The 19,672-nt window shown below is 47.0% G+C and overlaps 1 protein-coding gene and 37 non-coding genes across 38 annotated transcripts; all 38 read left to right on the top strand.

Annotated features, from left to right (window-relative positions):
* The first annotated feature begins 260 nt into the window (after positions 1-260).
* Positions 261-334, top strand: TRNAT-AGU (transfer RNA threonine (anticodon AGU)). Its single transcript has one exon. It is a non-coding gene; the product is annotated as a tRNA-Thr (tRNA).
* Positions 335-599: 265 nt separating this feature from the next.
* On the top strand, positions 600-673 carry TRNAA-AGC (transfer RNA alanine (anticodon AGC)). The gene has a single exon. It is a non-coding gene; the product is annotated as a tRNA-Ala (tRNA).
* A 436-nt stretch (positions 674-1,109) lies between these two features.
* TRNAT-AGU (transfer RNA threonine (anticodon AGU)) lies at positions 1,110-1,183 on the top strand. Its single transcript has one exon. It is a non-coding gene; the product is annotated as a tRNA-Thr (tRNA).
* A 598-nt stretch (positions 1,184-1,781) lies between these two features.
* TRNAT-AGU (transfer RNA threonine (anticodon AGU)) lies at positions 1,782-1,855 on the top strand. The gene has a single exon. It is a non-coding gene; the product is annotated as a tRNA-Thr (tRNA).
* Positions 1,856-2,289: 434 nt separating this feature from the next.
* TRNAT-AGU (transfer RNA threonine (anticodon AGU)) lies at positions 2,290-2,363 on the top strand. The gene has a single exon. It is a non-coding gene; the product is annotated as a tRNA-Thr (tRNA).
* A 265-nt stretch (positions 2,364-2,628) lies between these two features.
* On the top strand, positions 2,629-2,702 carry TRNAT-AGU (transfer RNA threonine (anticodon AGU)). Its single transcript has one exon. It is a non-coding gene; the product is annotated as a tRNA-Thr (tRNA).
* A 96-nt stretch (positions 2,703-2,798) lies between these two features.
* On the top strand, positions 2,799-2,872 carry TRNAT-AGU (transfer RNA threonine (anticodon AGU)). The gene has a single exon. It is a non-coding gene; the product is annotated as a tRNA-Thr (tRNA).
* Positions 2,873-3,307: 435 nt separating this feature from the next.
* On the top strand, positions 3,308-3,381 carry TRNAT-AGU (transfer RNA threonine (anticodon AGU)). The gene has a single exon. It is a non-coding gene; the product is annotated as a tRNA-Thr (tRNA).
* Positions 3,382-4,153: 772 nt separating this feature from the next.
* Positions 4,154-4,227, top strand: TRNAA-AGC (transfer RNA alanine (anticodon AGC)). The gene has a single exon. It is a non-coding gene; the product is annotated as a tRNA-Ala (tRNA).
* Positions 4,228-4,663: 436 nt separating this feature from the next.
* Positions 4,664-4,737, top strand: TRNAT-AGU (transfer RNA threonine (anticodon AGU)). Its single transcript has one exon. It is a non-coding gene; the product is annotated as a tRNA-Thr (tRNA).
* A 429-nt stretch (positions 4,738-5,166) lies between these two features.
* TRNAT-AGU (transfer RNA threonine (anticodon AGU)) lies at positions 5,167-5,240 on the top strand. The gene has a single exon. It is a non-coding gene; the product is annotated as a tRNA-Thr (tRNA).
* Positions 5,241-5,673: 433 nt separating this feature from the next.
* On the top strand, positions 5,674-5,747 carry TRNAT-AGU (transfer RNA threonine (anticodon AGU)). Its single transcript has one exon. It is a non-coding gene; the product is annotated as a tRNA-Thr (tRNA).
* Positions 5,748-7,198: 1,451 nt separating this feature from the next.
* TRNAT-GGU (transfer RNA threonine (anticodon GGU)) lies at positions 7,199-7,272 on the top strand. Its single transcript has one exon. It is a non-coding gene; the product is annotated as a tRNA-Thr (tRNA).
* A 600-nt stretch (positions 7,273-7,872) lies between these two features.
* On the top strand, positions 7,873-7,946 carry TRNAT-AGU (transfer RNA threonine (anticodon AGU)). The gene has a single exon. It is a non-coding gene; the product is annotated as a tRNA-Thr (tRNA).
* A 601-nt stretch (positions 7,947-8,547) lies between these two features.
* TRNAT-AGU (transfer RNA threonine (anticodon AGU)) lies at positions 8,548-8,621 on the top strand. Its single transcript has one exon. It is a non-coding gene; the product is annotated as a tRNA-Thr (tRNA).
* Positions 8,622-9,055: 434 nt separating this feature from the next.
* Positions 9,056-9,129, top strand: TRNAT-AGU (transfer RNA threonine (anticodon AGU)). Its single transcript has one exon. It is a non-coding gene; the product is annotated as a tRNA-Thr (tRNA).
* A 265-nt stretch (positions 9,130-9,394) lies between these two features.
* On the top strand, positions 9,395-9,468 carry TRNAT-AGU (transfer RNA threonine (anticodon AGU)). Its single transcript has one exon. It is a non-coding gene; the product is annotated as a tRNA-Thr (tRNA).
* Positions 9,469-9,564: 96 nt separating this feature from the next.
* On the top strand, positions 9,565-9,638 carry TRNAT-AGU (transfer RNA threonine (anticodon AGU)). Its single transcript has one exon. It is a non-coding gene; the product is annotated as a tRNA-Thr (tRNA).
* Positions 9,639-9,903: 265 nt separating this feature from the next.
* TRNAA-AGC (transfer RNA alanine (anticodon AGC)) lies at positions 9,904-9,977 on the top strand. Its single transcript has one exon. It is a non-coding gene; the product is annotated as a tRNA-Ala (tRNA).
* A 267-nt stretch (positions 9,978-10,244) lies between these two features.
* TRNAT-AGU (transfer RNA threonine (anticodon AGU)) lies at positions 10,245-10,318 on the top strand. The gene has a single exon. It is a non-coding gene; the product is annotated as a tRNA-Thr (tRNA).
* Positions 10,319-10,750: 432 nt separating this feature from the next.
* On the top strand, positions 10,751-10,824 carry TRNAT-AGU (transfer RNA threonine (anticodon AGU)). Its single transcript has one exon. It is a non-coding gene; the product is annotated as a tRNA-Thr (tRNA).
* Positions 10,825-11,427: 603 nt separating this feature from the next.
* Positions 11,428-11,501, top strand: TRNAA-AGC (transfer RNA alanine (anticodon AGC)). The gene has a single exon. It is a non-coding gene; the product is annotated as a tRNA-Ala (tRNA).
* Positions 11,502-11,937: 436 nt separating this feature from the next.
* TRNAT-AGU (transfer RNA threonine (anticodon AGU)) lies at positions 11,938-12,011 on the top strand. Its single transcript has one exon. It is a non-coding gene; the product is annotated as a tRNA-Thr (tRNA).
* A 429-nt stretch (positions 12,012-12,440) lies between these two features.
* Positions 12,441-12,514, top strand: TRNAT-AGU (transfer RNA threonine (anticodon AGU)). The gene has a single exon. It is a non-coding gene; the product is annotated as a tRNA-Thr (tRNA).
* A 434-nt stretch (positions 12,515-12,948) lies between these two features.
* Positions 12,949-13,022, top strand: TRNAT-AGU (transfer RNA threonine (anticodon AGU)). The gene has a single exon. It is a non-coding gene; the product is annotated as a tRNA-Thr (tRNA).
* A 265-nt stretch (positions 13,023-13,287) lies between these two features.
* TRNAT-AGU (transfer RNA threonine (anticodon AGU)) lies at positions 13,288-13,361 on the top strand. Its single transcript has one exon. It is a non-coding gene; the product is annotated as a tRNA-Thr (tRNA).
* Positions 13,362-13,457: 96 nt separating this feature from the next.
* TRNAT-AGU (transfer RNA threonine (anticodon AGU)) lies at positions 13,458-13,531 on the top strand. The gene has a single exon. It is a non-coding gene; the product is annotated as a tRNA-Thr (tRNA).
* Positions 13,532-13,796: 265 nt separating this feature from the next.
* TRNAA-AGC (transfer RNA alanine (anticodon AGC)) lies at positions 13,797-13,870 on the top strand. Its single transcript has one exon. It is a non-coding gene; the product is annotated as a tRNA-Ala (tRNA).
* A 267-nt stretch (positions 13,871-14,137) lies between these two features.
* On the top strand, positions 14,138-14,211 carry TRNAT-AGU (transfer RNA threonine (anticodon AGU)). Its single transcript has one exon. It is a non-coding gene; the product is annotated as a tRNA-Thr (tRNA).
* A 432-nt stretch (positions 14,212-14,643) lies between these two features.
* Positions 14,644-14,717, top strand: TRNAT-AGU (transfer RNA threonine (anticodon AGU)). Its single transcript has one exon. It is a non-coding gene; the product is annotated as a tRNA-Thr (tRNA).
* A 603-nt stretch (positions 14,718-15,320) lies between these two features.
* On the top strand, positions 15,321-15,394 carry TRNAA-AGC (transfer RNA alanine (anticodon AGC)). The gene has a single exon. It is a non-coding gene; the product is annotated as a tRNA-Ala (tRNA).
* Positions 15,395-15,658: 264 nt separating this feature from the next.
* Positions 15,659-15,732, top strand: TRNAT-AGU (transfer RNA threonine (anticodon AGU)). The gene has a single exon. It is a non-coding gene; the product is annotated as a tRNA-Thr (tRNA).
* A 429-nt stretch (positions 15,733-16,161) lies between these two features.
* On the top strand, positions 16,162-16,235 carry TRNAT-AGU (transfer RNA threonine (anticodon AGU)). The gene has a single exon. It is a non-coding gene; the product is annotated as a tRNA-Thr (tRNA).
* Positions 16,236-16,669: 434 nt separating this feature from the next.
* On the top strand, positions 16,670-16,743 carry TRNAT-AGU (transfer RNA threonine (anticodon AGU)). The gene has a single exon. It is a non-coding gene; the product is annotated as a tRNA-Thr (tRNA).
* Positions 16,744-17,008: 265 nt separating this feature from the next.
* On the top strand, positions 17,009-17,082 carry TRNAT-AGU (transfer RNA threonine (anticodon AGU)). Its single transcript has one exon. It is a non-coding gene; the product is annotated as a tRNA-Thr (tRNA).
* A 96-nt stretch (positions 17,083-17,178) lies between these two features.
* Positions 17,179-17,252, top strand: TRNAT-AGU (transfer RNA threonine (anticodon AGU)). Its single transcript has one exon. It is a non-coding gene; the product is annotated as a tRNA-Thr (tRNA).
* Positions 17,253-17,687: 435 nt separating this feature from the next.
* TRNAT-AGU (transfer RNA threonine (anticodon AGU)) lies at positions 17,688-17,761 on the top strand. Its single transcript has one exon. It is a non-coding gene; the product is annotated as a tRNA-Thr (tRNA).
* Positions 17,762-18,241: 480 nt separating this feature from the next.
* Positions 18,242-19,520, top strand: LOC119161491 (uncharacterized). The gene has a single exon (XM_037413999.2). The coding sequence runs from the start codon at positions 18,242-18,244 to the stop codon at positions 19,505-19,507; it is 1,266 nt and encodes a 421-aa protein (XP_037269896.1). The 3' UTR covers positions 19,508-19,520.
* The last annotated feature ends 152 nt before the right edge of the window (positions 19,521-19,672 follow it).

The raw sequence follows: 19,672 nt of genomic DNA, 5'->3' as shown, positions 1-19,672 counted from the left end.
GTCAAGACAAACCTCTGTCTAGTTTTTTTGTTTTCGAAGTTTAGTTCGAAATACTTCTGATGGTGTCACTGCCTGAACAAGACTCTGCAGAAGCGTTGTGGCTTACTTGGTTAAAGAGCCTGTATAGTAAACAGCAGATCGTGAGTTAGAATCTCACCGGTGCCTCGAGAGTCAAGACAAACGTCTCTCTAGTTTTTTGTTTTCGAAGTTTAGTTCGAAATACTTCTGATGGTGTCACTGCCTGAACAAGACGCTGCGCAGGCGCCGTGGCTTAGTTGGTTAAAGCGCCTGTCTAGTAAACAGGAGATCATGAGTTCGAATCTCACCGGTGCCTCGAGAGTCAAGACAAACGGCTCTCTAGTTTTTTTGTTTTCGAAGTTTAGTTCGAAATACTTCTAATGGTTTCACTGCCTGAACACGAGGCTGCGCAGGTGCCGTGGCTTAGTTGGTTAAAGCGCATGTCTAGTAAACAGGAGATCATGAGTTCGAATCTCACCGGTGCCGCGAGAGTCAAGACAAACGTCTCTGTAGTTTTTTGTTTTCGAAGTTTAGTTCTAAATACTTGTGATGGTGTCACTGCCTGAACAAGACGCTGCGCAGGCGCCTTGGCTTAGTTGGTTAAAGCGCCCGTCTAGCAAACAGGAGATCGTGAGTTCGAATCTCACCGGTGCCTCGAGAGTCAAGACTAACGTCTCTTCTGATTTTTTTTGTTTTCGAAGAATTGTTCGAAATACTTCCAATGGTGTCACTGCCTGAAAAAGACGCTGCGCAGACGCCGTGGCTTATTTGGTTAAAGTGCCTGTCTAGTAAACCGGAGATCGTGAGTTCGAATCTCACCGGTGCCTCGAGAGTCAAGACAAACTTCTCTCTAGTTTTTTGTTTTCGAAGTTTATTTCGAAATACTTCTGATGGTGTCACTGCCTGAACAAGACGCTGCGCAGGCGCCGTGGCTTAGTTGGTTAAAGCGCCTGTCTAGTAAACAGGAGATCATGAGTTTGAATCTCACAAGTGCCTCGAGAGTCAAGACAAACATCTCTCTAGTTTTTTGTTTTCGAAGTTTAGTTCGAAATACTTCTGATCGCGTCACTTCCTGAACAAGACGCTGCGTAGGCGCCGTGGCTTAGTTGGTTAAAGCGCCTGTCTAGTAAACAGGAGATCATGAGTTCGAATCTCACCGGTGCCTCGAGAGTCAAGGCAAACGTATCTCTAGTTTTTTGTTTTCGAAGTTTAGTTCCAAATACTTCCGATGGTGTCACTGCCTGAACAAACACGCTGCGCAGGCGCCGTGGATTAGTTAAAGCGCCTGTCTAGTAAACAGGAGATCGTGAGTTTGAATCTCACCGGTGCCTCGGGAGTCAAGACTAACGTCTCTCTAGTTTTTTGTTTTCGAACATTCATGACTTCTTTGCGCAAACACGTACACGGACACAAGAAAAAGAGGCAAACAACACGGGCGCCCGTGTTGTTTGCCTCTTTTCCTTGTGTCCGTGTACGTGTTTGCGCAAAGAAGTCATGATCGAGTACGAACTCGCCCAACTTTCAGTACTTTTGTTTTCGAAGTTTAGTTCGAAATACTTCTGATGGTGTCACTGCCTGAACAAAACGCTGCGCAGGCGCCGTGGCTTAGTTAGTTAAAGCGCCTGTCTAGTAAACAGGAGATCGTGAGTTCGAATCTCACCGGTGCGTCGAGAGTCAAGACAAACTTCTCTCAAGTTTTTTGTTCTCGAAGTTTAGTTCGAAATACTTCTGATGGTGTCACTGCCTGAACAAGACGCTGCACAAGCGCCGTGGCTTAGTTGGTTAAAGCGCCTGTCTAGTAAACAGGAGATCGTGAGTTCGAATCTCACCGGTGCCTCGAGAGTCAAGACAAACCTCTCTCTAGTTTTTTTGTTTTCGAAGTTTAGTTCGAAATACTTCTGATGGTGTCACTGCCTGAACAAGACTCTGCAGAAGCGCCGTGGCTTAGTTGGTTAAAGAGCCTTTCTAGTAAACAGCAGATCTTGAGTTCGAATCTCACCGGTGCCTCGAGAGTCAAGACAAACGTCTCTCTAGTTTTTTGTTTTCGAAGTTCAGTTCGAAATAATTCTGATGGTGTCACTGTCTGAACAAGAGGCTGCGCAGGCGCCGTGGCTTAGTTAGTTAAAGCGCCTGTCTAGTAAACCGGAGATCGTGAGTTCGAATCTCACCGGTGCCTCGAGAGTCAAGACAAACGTCTCTCTAGTTTTTTGTTTTCGAAGTTTAGTTCGAAATACTTCTGATGGTGTCACTGCCTGAACAAGACGCTGCGCAGGCGCCGTGGCTTAGTTGGTTAAAGCGCCTGTCTAGTAAACAGGAGATCATGAGTTCGAATCTCACCGGTGCCTCGAGAGTCGAAACAAACGGCTCTCTAGTTTTTTTGTTTTCGAAGTTTAGTTCGAAATACTTCTGATGGTGTCACTGCCTGAACAAGACTCTGCAGAAGCGCCGTGGCTTAGTTGGTTAAAGAGCCTGTCTAGTAAACAGCAGATCGTGAGTTCGAATCTCACCGGTGCCTCGAGAGTCAAGACAAACGTCTCTCTAGTTTTTTGTTTTCGAAGTTCAGTTCGAAATACTTCTGATGGTGTCATTGTCTGAACAAGACGCTGCGCAGGCGCCGTGGCTTAGTTGGTTAAAGCGCCTGTCTAGTAAACAGGAGATCGTGAGTTCGAATCTCGCCGGTGCCTCGAGAGTCAAGACAAACGGCTCTCTAGTTTTTTTGTTTTCGAAGTTTAGTTGGAAAATCTTCTGATGGTGTCACTGCCTGAACAAGACGCTGCGCAGGCGCCGTGGCTTAGTTGGTTAAAGCACCTGTCTAGTAAACAGGAGATCGTTAGTTCGAATCTCACCGGTGCCTCGAGAGTCAAGACAAACGGCTCTCTAGTTTTTTTGTTTTCGAAGTTTAGTTCGAAATACTTCTAATGGTTTCACTGCCTGAACACGAGGCTGCGCAGGTGCCGTGGCTTAGTTGGTTAAAGCGCATGTCTAGTAAACAGGAGATCATGAGTTCGAATCTCACCGGTGCCGCGAGAGTCAAGACAAACCTCTGTCTAGTTTTTTTGTTTTCGAAGTTTAGTTCGAAATACTTCTGATGGTGTCACTGCCTGAACAAGACTCTGCAGAAGCGTTGTGGCTTACTTGGTTAAAGAGCCTGTATAGTAAACAGCAGATCGTGAGTTCGAATCTCACCGGTGCCTCGAGAGTCAAGACAAACGTCTCTCTAGTTTTTTGTTTTCGAAGTTTAGTTCGAAATACTTCTGATGGTGTCACTGCCTGAACAAGACGCTGCGCAGGCGCCGTGGCTTAGTTGGTTAAAGCGCCTGTCTAGTAAACAGGAGATCATGAGTTCGAATCTCACCGGTGCCTCGAGAGTCGAAACAAACGGCTCTCTAGTTTTTTTGTTTTCGAAGTTTAGTTCGAAATACTTCTGATGGTGTCACTGCCTGAACAAGACTCTGCAGAAGCGCCGTGGCTTAGTTGGTTAAAGAGCCTGTCTAGTAAACAGCAGATCGTGAGTTCGAATCTCACCGGTGCCTCGAGAGTCAAGACAAACGTCTCTCTAGTTTTTTGTTTTCGAAGTTCAGTTCGAAATACTTCTGATGGTGTCACTGCCTGAACAAGACGCTGCAGAAGCGCCGTGGCTTAGTTGGTTAAAGAGCCTGTCTAGTAAACAGCAGATCGTGAGTTCGAATCTCACCGGTGCCTCGAGAGTCAAGACAACTGTCTCTCTAGTTTTTTGTTTTCGAAGTTCAGTTCGAAATACTTCTGATGGTGTCACTGTCTGAACAAGACGCTGCGCAGGCGCTGTGGCTTAGTTAGTTAAAGCGCCTGTCTAGTAAACCGGAGTTCGTGAGTTCGAATCTCACCGGTGCCTCGAGAGTCAAGACAAACGTCTCTCTAAATTTTTGTTTTCGAAGTTTAGTTCGAAATACTTCTGATGCAGTCACTGCGTGAACAAGACGCTGCACAAGCGCCGTGGCTTAGTTGGTTAAAGCGCCTGTCTAGTAAACAGCAGAGAGTGAGTTCGAATCTCACCCGTGCCTCGAGAGTCAAGACAAACGTCTCTGTAGTTTTTTGTTTTCGAAGTTTAGTTCTAAATACTTGTGATGGTGTCACTGCCTGAACAAGACGCTGCGCATGCGCCTTGGCTTAGTTGGTTAAAGCGCCTGTCTAGCAAACAGGAGATCGTGAGTTCGAATCTCACTGGTGCCTCGAGAGTCAAGACTAACGTCTCTTCTGATTTTTTTTGTTTTCAAAGTATTGTTCGAAATACTTCCAATGGTGTCACTGCCTGAACAAGACGCTGCGCAGACGCCGTGGCTTATTTGGTTAAATTTCCTGTCTAGTAAACCGGAGATCGTGAGTTCGAATCTCACTGGTGCCTCGAGAGTCAAGACAAACTTCTCTCTAGTTTTTTGTTTTCGAAGTTTATTTCGAAATACTTCTGATGGTGTCACTGCCTGAACAAGACGCTGCGCAGGCGCCGTGGCTTAGTTGGTTAAAGCGCCTGTCTAGTAAACAGGAGATCATGAGTTTGAATCTCACAAGTGCCTCGAGAGTCAAGACAAACATCTCTCTAGTTTTTTCTTTTCGAAGTTTAGTTCGAAATACTTCTGATCGCGTCACTTCCTGAACAAGACGCTGCGCAGGCGCCGTGGCTTAGTTGGTTAAAGCGCCTGTCTAGTAAACAGGAGATCATGAGTTCGAATCTCACCGGTGCCTCGAGAGTCAAGGCAAACGTATCTCTAGTTTTTTGTTTTCGAAGTTTAGTTCCAAATACTTCCGATGGTGTCACTGCCTGAACAAACACGCTGCGCAGGCGCCGTGGATTAGTTAAAGCGCCTGTCTAGTAAACAGGAGATCGTGAGTTTGAATCTCACCGGTGCCTCGGGAGTCAAGACTAACGTCTCTCTAGTTTTTTGTTTTCGAACATTCATGACTTCTTTGCGCAAACACGTACACGGACACAAGAAAAAGAGGCAAACAACACGGGCGCCCGTGTTGTTTGCCTCTTTTCCTTGTGTCCGTGTACGTGTTTGCGCAAAGAAGTCATGATCGAGTACGAACTCGCCCAACTTTCAGTACTTTTGTTTTCGAAGTTTAGTTCGAAATACTTCTGATGGTGTCACTGCCTGAACAAAACGCTGCGCAGGCGCCGTGGCTTAGTTAGTTAAAGCGCCTGTCTAGTAAACAGGAGATCGTGAGTTCGAATCTCACCGGTGCCTCGAGAGTCAAGACAAACCTCTGTCTAGTTTTTTTGTTTTCGAAGTTTAGTTCGAAATACTTCTGATGGTGTCACTGCCTGAACAAGACTCTGCAGAAGCGTTGTGGCTTACTTGGTTAAAGAGCCTGTATAGTAAACAGCAGATCGTGAGTTCGAATCTCACCGGTGCCTCGAGAGTCAAGACAAACGTCTCTCTAGTTTTTCTTTTCGAAGTTCAGTTCGAAATACTTCTGATGGTGTCACTGTCTGAACAAGACGCTGCGCAGGCGCCGTGGCTTAGTTAGTTAAAGCGCCTGTCTAGTAAACCGGAGATCGTGAGTTCGAATCTCACCGGCGCCTCGAGAGTCAAGACAAACGTCTCTCTAGTTTTTTGTTTTCGAAGTTTAGTTCGAAAAACTTCTGATGGTGTGACTGCCTGATCAAGACGCTGCGAAGGCGCTGTGGCTTAGTTGGTTAAAGCGCCTGTCTAGTAAACAGGAGATCATGAGTTCGAATCTCACCGGTGCCTCGAGAGTCAAGACAAACGTCTCTCTAGTTTTTTGTTTTCAAAGTTCAGTTCGAAATACTTCTGAAGGTGTCACTGTCTGAACGAGACGCTACGCAGGCGCCGTGGCTTAGTTAGTTGAAGCGCCTGTCTAGTAAACCGGAGATCGTGAGTTCGAATCTCACCGGTGCCTCGAGAGTCAAGACAAACGTCTCTCTAAATTTTTGTTTTCGAAGTTTAGTTCGAAATACTTCTGATGGTGTCACTGCCTGAACAAGACGCTGCGCAGGCGCCGTGGCTTAGTTGGTTAAAGCGCCTGTCTAGTAAACAGGAGATCATGAGTTGGAATCTCACCGGTGCCTCGAGAGTCAAGGGAAACGTCTCTCTAGTTTTTAGTTTTCGAAGTTTAGTTCGAAATAATTCTGATGGTGTCACTGCCTGAACAAGACGCTGCGCAGGCGCTGTGGCTTAGTTAGTTAAAGCGCCTGTCTAGTGAAAGGAAGATCGTGAGTTCGAATCTCACCTGTGCCTCGAGAGTCAAGACAAACGTCTCTCAAGTTTTTTGTTCTCGAAGTTTAGTTCGAAATATTTCTGATGGTGTGACTGCCTGAACAAGACGCTGCACAAGCGCCGTGGCTTAGTTAGTTAAAGCGCCTGTCTAGTGAAAGGAAGATCGTGAGTTCGAATCTCATCGGTGCCTCGAGAGTCAAGACAAACCTCTGTCTAGTTTTTTTGTTTTCGAAGTTTAGTTCGAAATACTTTTGATGCTGTCACTGCCTGAACAACACGCTGCACAAGCGCCGTGGCTTAGTTGGTTAAAGCGCCTGTCTAGTAAACAGCAGATCGTGAGTTCGAATCTCACCCGTGCCTCGAGAGTCAAGACAAACGTCTCTGTAGTTTTTTGTTTTCGAAGTTTAGTTCTAAATACTTCCAATGGTGTCACTGCCTGAACAAGACGCTGCGCAGACGCCGTGGCTTATTTGGTTAAATTTCCTGTCTAGTAAACCAGAGATCGTGAGTTCGAATCTCACCGGTGCCTCGAGAGTCAAGACACACGTCTCTCTAGTTTTTTGTTTTCGAAGTTTATTTCGAAATACTTCTGATGGTGTCACTGCCTGAACAAGACGCTGCGCAGGCGCTGTGGCTTAGTTAGTTAAAGCACCTGTCTAGTAAACCGGAGATCGTGAGTTCGAATCTCACTGGTGCTTCGAGAGTCAAGACTAACGTCTCTTCTGATTTTTTTTGTTTTCAAAGTATTGTTCGAAATACTTCCAATGGTGTCACTGCCTAAACAAGACGCTGCGCAGACGCCGTGGCTTATTTGGTTAAATTTCCTGTCTAGTAAACCGGAGATCGTGAGTTCGAATCTCACCGGTGCCTCGAGAGTCAAGACAAACGTCTCTCTAGTTTTTTGTTTTCGAAGTTTATTTCGAAATACTTCTGATGGTGTCACTGCCTGAACAAGACGCTGCGCAGGCGCCGTGGCTTAGTTGGTTAAAGCGCCTGTCTGGTGAACAGGAGATCATGAGTTTGAATCTCACAGGTGCCTCGAGAGTCAAGACAAACGTCTCTCTAGTTTTTTGTTTTCGAAGTTTAGTTCGAAATACTTCTGATCGCGTCACTTCCTGAAAGAGACACTGCGCAGGCGCCATGGCTTAGTTGGTTAAAGCGTCTGTCGAGTAAACAGGAGATCTTGAGTTCGAATCTCACCGGTGCCTCGAGAGTCAAGACAAACGTATCTCTAGTTTTTTGTTTTCAAGTTTAGTTCCAAATACTTCTGATGGTGTCACTGCCTGAACAAGACGCTGCGCAGGCGCCGTGGATTAGTTAGTTAAAGCGCCTGTCTAGTAAACAGGAGATCGTGAGTTTGAATCTCACCGGTGCCTCGGGAGTCAAGACTAACGTCTCTCTAGTTTTTTGTTTTCGAACATTCATGACTTCTTTGCGCAAACACGTACACGGACACAAGGAAAAGAGGCAAACAACACGGGCGCCCGTGTTGTTTGCCTCTTTTCCTTGTGTCCGTGTACGTGTTTGCGCAAAGAAGTCATGATCGAGTACGAACTCGCCCAACTTTCAGTACTTTTGTTTTCGAAGTTTAGTTCGAAATACTTCTGATGGTGTCACTGCCTGAACAAAACGCTGCGCAGGCGCCGTGGCTTAGTTAGTTAAAGCACCTGTCTAGTAAACAGGAGATCGTGAGTTCGAATCTCACCGGTGCCTCGAGAGTCAAGACATCTCTCTCTAGTTTTTTTGTTTTCGAAGTTTAGTTCGAAATACTTCTGATGGTGTCACTGCCTGAACAAGACTCTGCAGAAGCGCCGTGGCTTAGTTGGTTAAAGAGCCTGTCTAGTAAGCAGCAGATCGTGAGTTCGAATCTCACCGGTGCCTCGAGAGTCAAGACAAACGTCTCTCTAGTTTTTTGTTTTCGAAGTTCAGTTCGAAATACTTCTGATGGTGTCACTGTCTGAACAAGACGCTGCGCAGGCGCCGTGGCTTAGTTAGTTAACGCGCCTGTCTAGTAAACCGGAGATCGTGAGCTCGAATCTCACCGGTGCCTCGAGAGTCAAGACAAACGTCTCTCTAGTTTATTGTTTTCGATGTTTAGTTTGAAATAATTCTGATGGTGTCACTGCCTGAACAAGACGCTGCGCAGGCGCTGTGGCTTAGTTAGTTAAAGCGCCTGCCTAGTGAAAGGAAGATCGTGAGTTCGAATCTCACCTGTGCGTCGAGAGTCAAGACAAACTTCTCTCAAGTTTTTTGTTCTCGAAGTTTAGTTCGAAATACTTCTGATGGTGTCACTGCCTGAACAAGACGCTGCACAAGCGCCGTGGCTTAGTTGGTTAAAGCGCCTGTCTAGTAAACAGGAGATCGTGAGTTCGAATCTCACCGGTGCCTCGAGAGTCAAGACAAACCTCTCTCTAGTTTTTTTGTTTTCGAAGTTTAGTTCGAAATACTTCTGATGGTGTCACTGCCTGAACAAGACTCTGCAGAAGCGCCGTGGCTTAGTTGGTTAAAGAGCCTTTCTAGTAAACAGCAGATCTTGAGTTCGAATCTCACCGGTGCCTCGAGAGTCAAGACAAACGTCTCTCTAGTTTTTTGTTTTCGAAGTTCAGTTCGAAATAATTCTGATGGTGTCACTGTCTGAACAAGAGGCTGCGCAGGCGCCGTGGCTTAGTTAGTTAAAGCGCCTGTCTAGTAAACCGGAGATCGTGAGTTCGAATCTCACCGGTGCCTCGAGAGTCAAGACAAACGTCTCTCTAGTTTTTTGTTTTCGAAGTTTAGTTCGAAATACTTCTGATGGTGTCACTGCCTGAACAAGACGCTGCGCAGGCGCCGTGGCTTAGTTGGTTAAAGCGCCTGTCTAGTAAACAGGAGATCATGAGTTCGAATCTCACCGGTGCCTCGAGAGTCGAAACAAACGGCTCTCTAGTTTTTTTGTTTTCGAAGTTTAGTTCGAAATACTTCTGATGGTGTCACTGCCTGAACAAGACTCTGCAGAAGCGCCGTGGCTTAGTTGGTTAAAGAGCCTGTCTAGTAAACAGCAGATCGTGAGTTCGAATCTCACCGGTGCCTCGAGAGTCAAGACAAACGTCTCTCTAGTTTTTTGTTTTCGAAGTTCAGTTCGAAATACTTCTGATGGTGTCACTGTCTGAACAAGACGCTGCGCAGGCGCCGTGGCTTAGTTGGTTAAAGCGCCTGTCTAGTAAACAGGAGATCGTGAGTTCGAATCTCGCCGGTGCCTCGAGAGTCAAGACAAACGGCTCTCTAGTTTTTTTGTTTTCGAAGTTTAGTTGGAAAATCTTCTGATGGTGTCACTGCCTGAACAAGACGCTGCGCAGGCGCCGTGGCTTAGTTGGTTAAAGCACCTGTCTAGTAAACAGGAGATCGTTAGTTCGAATCTCACCGGTGCCTCGAGAGTCAAGACAAACGGCTCTCTAGTTTTTTTGTTTTCGAAGTTTAGTTCGAAATACTTCTAATGGTTTCACTGCCTGAACACGAGGCTGCGCAGGTGCCGTGGCTTAGTTGGTTAAAGCGCATGTCTAGTAAACAGGAGATCATGAGTTCGAATCTCACCGGTGCCGCGAGAGTCAAGACAAACGTCTCTGTAGTTTTTTGTTTTCGAAGTTTAGTTCTAAATACTTGTGATGGTGTCACTGCCTGAACAAGACGCTGCGCAGGCGCCTTGGCTTAGTTGGTTAAAGCGCCCGTCTAGCAAACAGGAGATCGTGAGTTCGAATCTCACCGGTGCCTCGAGAGTCAAGACTAACGTCTCTTCTGATTTTTTTTGTTTTCGAAGAATTGTTCGAAATACTTCCAATGGTGTCACTGCCTGAAAAAGACGCTGCGCAGACGCCGTGGCTTATTTGGTTAAAGTGCCTGTCTAGTAAACCGGAGATCGTGAGTTCGAATCTCACCGGTGCCTCGAGAGTCAAGACAAACGTCTCTCTAGTTTTTTGTTTTCGAAGTTTATTTCGAAATACTTCTGATGGTGTCACTGCCTGAACAAGACGCTGCGCAGGCGCCGTGGCTTAGTTGGTTAAAGCGCCTGTCTAGTAAACAGGAGATCGTGAGTTCGAATCTCACCGGTGCCTCGAGAGTCAAGACAAAAGTATCTCCAGTTTTTTGTTTTCGAAGTTTAGTTCCAAATACTTCTGATGGTGTCACTGCCTGAAAAAGACGCTGCGCAGGCGCCGTGGCTTAGTTAGTTAAAGCGCCTGTCTAGTAAACAGGAGATCGTGAGTTTGAATCTCACCGGTGCCTCGGGAGTCAAGACTAACGTCTCTCTAGTTTTTTGTTTTCGAACATTCATGACTTCTTTGCGCAAACACGTACACGGACACAAGGAAAAGAGGCAAACAACACGGGCGCCCGTGTTGTTTGCCTCTTTTCCTTGTGTCCGTGTACGTGTTTGCGCAAAGAAGTCATGATCGAGTACGAACTCGCCCAACTTTCAGTACTTTTGTTTTCGAAGTTTAGTTCGAAATACTTCTGATGGTGTCACTGCCTGAACAAAACGCTGCGCAGGCGCCGTGGCTTAGTTAGTTAAAGCGCCTGTCTAGTAAACAGGAGATCGTGAGTTCGAATCTCACCGGTGCCTCGAGAGTCAAGACAAACCTCTCTCTAGTTTTTTTGTTTTCGAAGTTTAGTTCGAAATACTTCTGATGGTGTCACTGCCTGAACAAGACGCTGCAGAAGCGCCGTGGCTTAGTTGGTTAAAGAGCCTGTCTAGTAAACAGCAGATCGTGAGTTCGAATCTCACCGGTGCCTCGAGAGTCAAGACAACTGTCTCTCTAGTTTTTTGTTTTCGAAGTTCAGTTCGAAATACTTCTGATGGTGTCACTGTCTGAACAAGACGCTGCGCAGGCGCTGTGGCTTAGTTAGTTAAAGCGCCTGTCTAGTAAACCGGAGTTCGTGAGTTCGAATCTCACCGGTGCCTCGAGAGTCAAGACAAACGTCTCTCTAAATTTTTGTTTTCGAAGTTTAGTTCGAAATACTTCTGATGCAGTCACTGCGTGAACAAGACGCTGCACAAGCGCCGTGGCTTAGTTGGTTAAAGCGCCTGTCTAGTAAACAGCAGAGAGTGAGTTCGAATCTCACCCGTGCCTCGAGAGTCAAGACAAACGTCTCTGTAGTTTTTTGTTTTCGAAGTTTAGTTCTAAATACTTGTGATGGTGTCACTGCCTGAACAAGACGCTGCGCATGCGCCTTGGCTTAGTTGGTTAAAGCGCCTGTCTAGCAAACAGGAGATCGTGAGTTCGAATCTCACTGGTGCCTCGAGAGTCAAGACTAACGTCTCTTCTGATTTTTTTTGTTTTCAAAGTATTGTTCGAAATACTTCCAATGGTGTCACTGCCTGAACAAGACGCTGCGCAGACGCCGTGGCTTATTTGGTTAAATTTCCTGTCTAGTAAACCGGAGATCGTGAGTTCGAATCTCACTGGTGCCTCGAGAGTCAAGACAAACTTCTCTCTAGTTTTTTGTTTTCGAAGTTTATTTCGAAATACTTCTGATGGTGTCACTGCCTGAACAAGACGCTGCGCAGGCGCCGTGGCTTAGTTGGTTAAAGCGCCTGTCTAGTAAACAGGAGATCATGAGTTTGAATCTCACAAGTGCCTCGAGAGTCAAGACAAACATCTCTCTAGTTTTTTGTTTTCGAAGTTTAGTTCGAAATACTTCTGATCGCGTCACTTCCTGAACAAGACGCTGCGCAGGCGCCGTGGCTTAGTTGGTTAAAGCGCCTGTCTAGTAAACAGGAGATCATGAGTTCGAATCTCACCGGTGCCTCGAGAGTCAAGGCAAACGTATCTCTAGTTTTTTGTTTTCGAAGTTTAGTTCCAAATACTTCCGATGGTGTCACTGCCTGAACAAACACGCTGCGCAGGCGCCGTGGATTAGTTAAAGCGCCTGTCTAGTAAACAGGAGATCGTGAGTTTGAATCTCACCGGTGCCTCGGGAGTCAAGACTAACGTCTCTCTAGTTTTTTGTTTTCGAACATTCATGACTTCTTTGCGCAAACACGTACACGGACACAAGAAAAAGAGGCAAACAACACGGGCGCCCGTGTTGTTTGCCTCTTTTCCTTGTGTCCGTGTACGTGTTTGCGCAAAGAAGTCATGATCGAGTACGAACTCGCCCAACTTTCAGTACTTTTGTTTTCGAAGTTTAGTTCGAAATACTTCTGATGGTGTCACTGCCTGAACAAAACGCTGCGCAGGCGCCGTGGCTTAGTTAGTTAAAGCGCCTGTCTAGTAAACAGGAGATCGTGAGTTCGAATCTCACCGGTGCCTCGAGAGTCAAGACAAACCTCTCTCTAGTTTTTTTGTTTTCGAAGTTTAGTTCGAAATACTTCTGATGGTGTCACTGCCTGAACAAGACTCTGCAGAAGCGCCGTGGCTTAGTTGGTTAAAGAGCCTTTCTAGTAAACAGCAGATCTTGAGTTCGAATCTCACCGGTGCCTCGAGAGTCAAGACAAACGTCTCTCTAGTTTTTTGTTTTCGAAGTTCAGTTCGAAATAATTCTGATGGTGTCACTGTCTGAACAAGAGGCTGCGCAGGCGCCGTGGCTTAGTTAGTTAAAGCGCCTGTCTAGTAAACCGGAGATCGTGAGTTCGAATCTCACCGGTGCCTCGAGAGTCAAGACAAACGTCTCTCTAGTTTTTTGTTTTCGAAGTTTAGTTGGAAATACTTCTGATGGTGTCACTGCCTGAACAAGACGCTGCGCAGGCGCCGTGGCTTAGTTGGTTAAAGCGCCTGTCTAGTAAACAGGAGATCATGAGTTCGAATCTCACCGGTGCCTCGAGAGTCGAAACAAACGGCTCTCTAGTTTTTTTGTTTTCGAAGTTTAGTTCGAAATACTTCTGATGGTGTCACTGCCTGAACAAGACTCTGCAGAAGCGCCGTGGCTTAGTTGGTTAAAGAGCCTGTCTAGTAAACAGCAGATCGTGAGTTCGAATCTCACCGGTGCCTCGAGAGTCAAGACAAACGTCTCTCTAGTTTTTTGTTTTCGAAGTTCAGTTCGAAATACTTCTGATGGTGTCACTGTCTGAACAAGACGCTGCGCAGGCGCCGTGGCTTAGTTGGTTAAAGCGCCTGTCTAGTAAACAGGAGATCGTGAGTTCGAATCTCGCCGGTGCCTCGAGAGTCAAGACAAACGGCTCTCTAGTTTTTTTGTTTTCGAAGTTTAGTTGGAAAATCTTCTGATGGTGTCACTGCCTGAACAAGACGCTGCGCAGGCGCCGTGGCTTAGTTGGTTAAAGCACCTGTCTAGTAAACAGGAGATCGTTAGTTCGAATCTCACCGGTGCCTCGAGAGTCAAGACAAACGGCTCTCTAGTTTTTTTGTTTTCGAAGTTTAGTTCGAAATACTTCTAATGGTTTCACTGCCTGAACACGAGGCTGCGCAGGTGCCGTGGCTTAGTTGGTTAAAGCGCATGTCTAGTAAACAGGAGATCATGAGTTCGAATCTCACCGGTGCCGCGAGAGTCAAGACAAACGTCTCTGTAGTTTTTTGTTTTCGAAGTTTAGTTCTAAATACTTGTGATGGTGTCACTGCCTGAACAAGACGCTGCGCAGGCGCCTTGGCTTAGTTGGTTAAAGCGCCCGTCTAGCAAACAGGAGATCGTGAGTTCGAATCTCACCGGTGCCTCGAGAGTCAAGACTAACGTCTCTTCTGATTTTTTTTGTTTTCGAAGAATTGTTCGAAATACTTCCAATGGTGTCACTGCCTGAAAAAGACGCTGCGCAGACGCCGTGGCTTATTTGGTTAAAGTGCCTGTCTAGTAAACCGGAGATCGTGAGTTCGAATCTCACCGGTGCCTCGAGAGTCAAGACAAACGTCTCTCTAGTTTTTTGTTTTCGAAGTTTATTTCGAAATACTTCTGATGGTGTCACTGCCTGAACAAGACGCTGCGCAGGCGCCGTGGCTTAGTTGGTTAAAGCGCCTGTCTAGTAAACAGGAGATCGTGAGTTCGAATCTCACCGGTGCCTCGAGAGTCAAGACAAACGTATCTCCAGTTTTTTGTTTTCGAAGTTTAGTTCCAAATACTTCTGATGGTGTCACTGCCTGAAAAAGACGCTGCGCAGGCGCCGTGGCTTAGTTAGTTAAAGCGCCTGTCTAGTAAACAGGAGATCGTGAGTTTGAATCTCACCGGTGCCTCGGGAGTCAAGACTAACGTCTCTCTAGTTTTTTGTTTTCGAACATTCATGACTTCTTTGCGCAAACACGTACACGGACACAAGGAAAAGAGGCAAACAACACGGGCGCCCGTGTTGTTTGCCTCTTTTCCTTGTGTCCGTGTACGTGTTTGCGCAAAGAAGTCATGATCGAGTACGAACTCGCCCAACTTTCAGTACTTTTGTTTTCGAAGTTTAGTTCGAAATACTTCTGATGGTGTCACTGCCTGAACAAAACGCTGCGCAGGCGCCGTGGCTTAGTTAGTTAAAGCGCCTGTCTAGTAAACAGGAGATCGTGAGTTCGAATCTCACCGGTGCCTCGAGAGTCAAGACAAACCTCTCTCTAGTTTTTTTGTTTTCGAAGTTTAGTTCGAAATACTTCTGATGGTGTCACTGCCTGAACAAGACGCTGCAGAAGCGCCGTGGCTTAGTTGGTTAAAGAGCCTGTCTAGTAAACAGCAGATCGTGAGTTCGAATCTCACCGGTGCCTCGAGAGTCAAGACAACTGTCTCTCTAGTTTTTTGTTTTCGAAGTTCAGTTCGAAATACTTCTGATGGTGTCACTGTCTGAACAAGACGCTGCGCAGGCGCTGTGGCTTAGTTAGTTAAAGCGCCTGTCTAGTAAACCGGAGTTCGTGAGTTCGAATCTCACCGGTGCCTCGAGAGTCAAGACAAACGTCTCTCTAAATTTTTGTTTTCGAAGTTTAGTTCGAAATACTTCTGATGCAGTCACTGCGTGAACAAGACGCTGCACAAGCGCCGTGGCTTAGTTGGTTAAAGCGCCTGTCTAGTAAACAGCAGAGAGTGAGTTCGAATCTCACCCGTGCCTCGAGAGTCAAGACAAACGTCTCTGTAGTTTTTTGTTTTCGAAGTTTAGTTCTAAATACTTGTGATGGTGTCACTGCCTGAACAAGACGCTGCGCATGCGCCTTGGCTTAGTTGGTTAAAGCGCCTGTCTAGCAAACAGGAGATCGTGAGTTCGAATCTCACCGGTGCCTCGAGAGTCAAGACAACTGTCTCTCTAGTTTTTTGTTTTCGAAGTTCAGTTCGAAATACTTCTGATGGTGTCACTGTCTGAACAAGACGCTGCGCAGGCGCTGTGGCTTAGTTAGTTAAAGCGCCTGTCTAGTAAACCGGAGTTCGTGAGTTCGAATCTCACCGGTGCCTCGAGAGTCAAGACAAACATCTCTCTAGTTTTTTGTTTTCGAAGTTTAGTTCGAAATACTTCTGATCGCGTCACTTCCTGAACAAGACGCTGCGCAGGCGCCGTGGCTTAGTTGGTTAAAGCGCCTGTCTAGTAAACAGGAGATCATGAGTTCGAATCTCACCGGTGCCTCGAGAGTCAAGGCAAACGTATCTCTAGTTTTTTGTTTTCGAAGTTTAGTTCCAAATACTTCCGATGGTGTCACTGCCTGAACAAACACGCTGCGCAGGCGCCGTGGATTAGTTAAAGCGCCTGTCTAGTAAACAGGAGATCGTGAGTTTGAATCTCACCGGTGCCTCGGGAGTCAAGACTAACGTCTCTCTAGTTTTTTGTTTTCGAACATTCATGACTTCTTTGCGCAAACACGTACACGGACACAAGAAAAAGAGGCAAACAACACGGGCGCCCGTGTTGTTTGCCTCTTTTCCTTGTGTCCGTGTACGTGTTTGCGCAAAGAAGTCATGATCGAGTACGAACTCGCCCAACTTTCAGTACTTTTGTTTTCGAAGTTTAGTTCGAAATACTTCTGATGGTGTCACTGCCTGAACAAAACGCTGCGCAGGCGCCGTGGCTTAGTTAGTTAAAGCGCCTGTCTAGTAAACAGGAGATCGTGAGTTCGAATCTCACCGGTGCCTCGAGAGTCAAGACAAACCTCTCTCTAGTTTTTTTGTTTTCGAAGTTTAGTTCGAAATACTTCTGATGGTGTCACTGCCTGAACAAGACTCTGCAGAAGCGCCGTGGCTTAGTTGGTTAAAGAGCCTTTCTAGTAAACAGCAGATCTTGAGTTCGAATCTCACCGGTGCCTCGAGAGTCAAGACAAACGTCTCTCTAGTTTTTTGTTTTCGAAGTTCAGTTCGAAATAATTCTGATGGTGTCACTGTCTGAACAAGAGGCTGCGCAGGCGCCGTGGCTTAGTTAGTTAAAGCGCCTGTCTAGTAAACCGGAGATCGTGAGTTCGAATCTCACCGGTGCCTCGAGAGTCAAGACAAACGTCTCTCTAGTTTTTTGTTTTCGAAGTTTAGTTCGAAATACTTCTGATGGTGTCACTGCCTGAACAAGACGCTGCGCAGGCGCCGTGGCTTAGTTGGTTAAAGCGCCTGTCTAGTAAACAGGAGATCATGAGTTCGAATCTCACCGGTGCCTCGAGAGTCGAAACAAACGGCTCTCTAGTTTTTTTGTTTTCGAAGTTTAGTTCGAAATACTTCTGATGGTGTCACTGCCTGAACAAGACTCTGCAGAAGCGCCGTGGCTTAGTTGGTTAAAGAGCCTGTCTAGTAAACAGCAGATCGTGAGTTCGAATCTCACCGGTGCCTCGAGAGTCAAGACAAACGTCTCTCTAGTTTTTTGTTTTCGAAGTTCAGTTCGAAATACTTCTGATGGTGTCACTGTCTGAACAAGACGCTGCGCAGGCGCCGTGGCTTAGTTGGTTAAAGCGCCTGTCTAGTAAACAGGAGATCGTGAGTTCGAATCTCGCCGGTGCCTCGAGAGTCAAGACAAACGGCTCTCTAGTTTTTTTGTTTTCGAAGTTTAGTTGGAAAATCTTCTGATGGTGTCACTGCCTGAACAAGACGCTGCGCAGGCGCCGTGGCTTAGTTGGTTAAAGCACCTGTCTAGTAAACAGGAGATCGTTAGTTCGAATCTCACCGGTGCCTCGAGAGTCAAGACAAACGGCTCTCTAGTTTTTTTGTTTTCGAAGTTTAGTTCGAAATACTTCTAATGGTTTCACTGCCTGAACACGAGGCTGCGCAGGTGCCGTGGCTTAGTTGGTTAAAGCGCATGTCTAGTAAACAGGAGATCATGAGTTCGAATCTCACCGGTGCCGCGAGAGTCAAGACAAACCTCTGTCTAGTTTTTTTGTTTTCGAAGTTTAGTTCGAAATACTTCTGATGGTGTCACTGCCTGAACAAGACTCTGCAGAAGCGTTGTGGCTTACTTGGTTAAAGAGCCTGTATAGTAAACAGCAGATCGTGAGTTCGAATCTCACCGGTGCCTCGAGAGTCAAGACAAACGTCTCTCTAGTTTTTTGTTTTCGAAGTTTAGTTCGAAATACTTCTGATGGTGTCACTGCCTGAACAAGACGCTGCGCAGGCGCCGTGGCTTAGTTGGTTAAAGCGCCTGTCTAGTAAACAGGAGATCATGAGTTCGAATCTCACCGGTGCCTCGAGAGTCGAAACAAACGGCTCTCTAGTTTTTTTGTTTTCGAAGTTTAGTTCGAAATACTTCTGATGGTGTCACTGCCTGAACAAGACTCTGCAGAAGCGCCGTGGCTTAGTTGGTTAAAGAGCCTGTCTAGTAAACAGCAGATCGTGAGTTCGAATCTCACCGGTGCCTCGAGAGTCAAGACAAACGTCTCTCTAGTTTTTTGTTTTCGAAGTTCAGTTCGAAATACTTCTGATGGTGTCACTGCCTGAACAAGACGCTGCAGAAGCGCCGTGGCTTAGTTGGTTAAAGAGCCTGTCTAGTAAACAGCAGATCGTGAGTTCGAATCTCACCGGTGCCTCGAGAGTCAAGACAACTGTCTCTCTAGTTTTTTGTTTTCGAAGTTCAGTTCGAAATACTTCTGATGGTGTCACTGTCTGAACAAGACGCTGCGCAGGCGCTGTGGCGACTTCCGGCCACCGTGGTGTACGGACGTGGCGGCATGAGCTCCGGCGATATCGGAGCGGCATCAACGGCCCAGCTCGGTCGTGGTACCAGGAACATGGACGAATCGTCACAGGATTATCAGATTATTTTGCCCCGACTGCCATCAAATGATTCAACGCTGCACACTGTCTTTTTGCACGCTGATATCAAGGCGCGGCCGTATCGCGTTGAGGATTTCAGGGACGCTCTTATTCGTTTGGCTTTGCTTCCCGAGGTTGCTGCCTTGGGGGCGTACCAAATGAATCATGTTTGGGCCATCACTTTCAAGGACGAGGAGGGCAAGAAGAGAATACTCGCTGCTGGGGACATTGTGGTGAAGAACCAGCGCTGTATCACTATCGACCCTAACCACCAGGATACGAAGCTGAAGATACACTGGCTACTGTTTAACGTGCCTGACGACGAGGTGAGGGCAGCGTTGGCTCCTTATGGCAAGGTGAACGAAATAGTGCGAGAGCGCTGGCGCGTGTACGGATGCACCGACAAAGGCTCTTCGACGCGAGTGGTGAGCATCAGACTCAAAGCTGGCCTCACGGTGGATGACCTCCCACATCAGTTGCGGATTGCCGGAGACCTCACGCTAGTTGTCGTCGCGGGAAGAGCACCGTTATGCCTGCGTTGCCGCGGAACAGGTCATATTAGGAGGGATTGCCGAGCCCCACGTTGTACAGTGTGTCGGCGTTTTGGGCATAATGAGAGCGGCTGTATGAGAACATATGCAAGTGTAGCAGGGCCCGCGGGAGGCGAAGAACTTTCCGAGCATCACATGGACGAGGCTGAAGCAGAAGAGCTGATAGGGGCGCGTCGGGAGGAACCGAAACCCAAGTTGACGCCCCTTACGCCACGCCCCACAGGTGCTGAGACGACGTCTAACAAAGACAAGGGTTCTACAAAAGACGTGCAATCCACGAGGAACACACAAGATATAACGGCGCTTGCAGCACAGGAAGAAATGTCGGAAAACATGGACACGTCAAATACATGTAAAAGGCCCAGGGAAGAGGCGGAAGGCAAGAAGGCTGCTACAACGAAAGAAGTGGAGGAACCACCGGCCAAGGCGATGAACGTGCGCCGTAGACCGGCACCTAACATCCTCAGCGAACGTCGAATAGCCGAGAACCTCCCACCAACCCAGGTGCAACAGACACAACTGCCGCAGCAGCAACCAGTGCCGAATCAGCAGGCATTGCATCAGCGACTGACAGATCAACAACAGAAGGGGCCTTCAGCGGGGCCCCCTTCAGATCAAAAGCCCCCGTAAGGTGGGGGTCTGGATTAAGTGACGCAAGTATTGACCCGGCGGAAGCACCAACAAATGGAGCGCAGTGGTGAAGTGTGCATAATGTGCTGCGTGAAACGTGCGCGGCGCTCTACTTTTGTGATCAAAAGAAAGGGGACCTATCAGACCATATCGAACCTTGGACCT

Source organism: Rhipicephalus microplus, chromosome 5, assembly GCF_043290135.1.
Source record: "Rhipicephalus microplus isolate Deutch F79 chromosome 5, USDA_Rmic, whole genome shotgun sequence".
In the NCBI taxonomy this organism is placed as follows: Eukaryota; Metazoa; Arthropoda; class Arachnida; order Ixodida; family Ixodidae; genus Rhipicephalus; species Rhipicephalus microplus.
The sequence above is the reverse complement of the archived record's forward strand: the minus strand, read 5'-3'. Positions and strand labels throughout refer to the sequence as shown.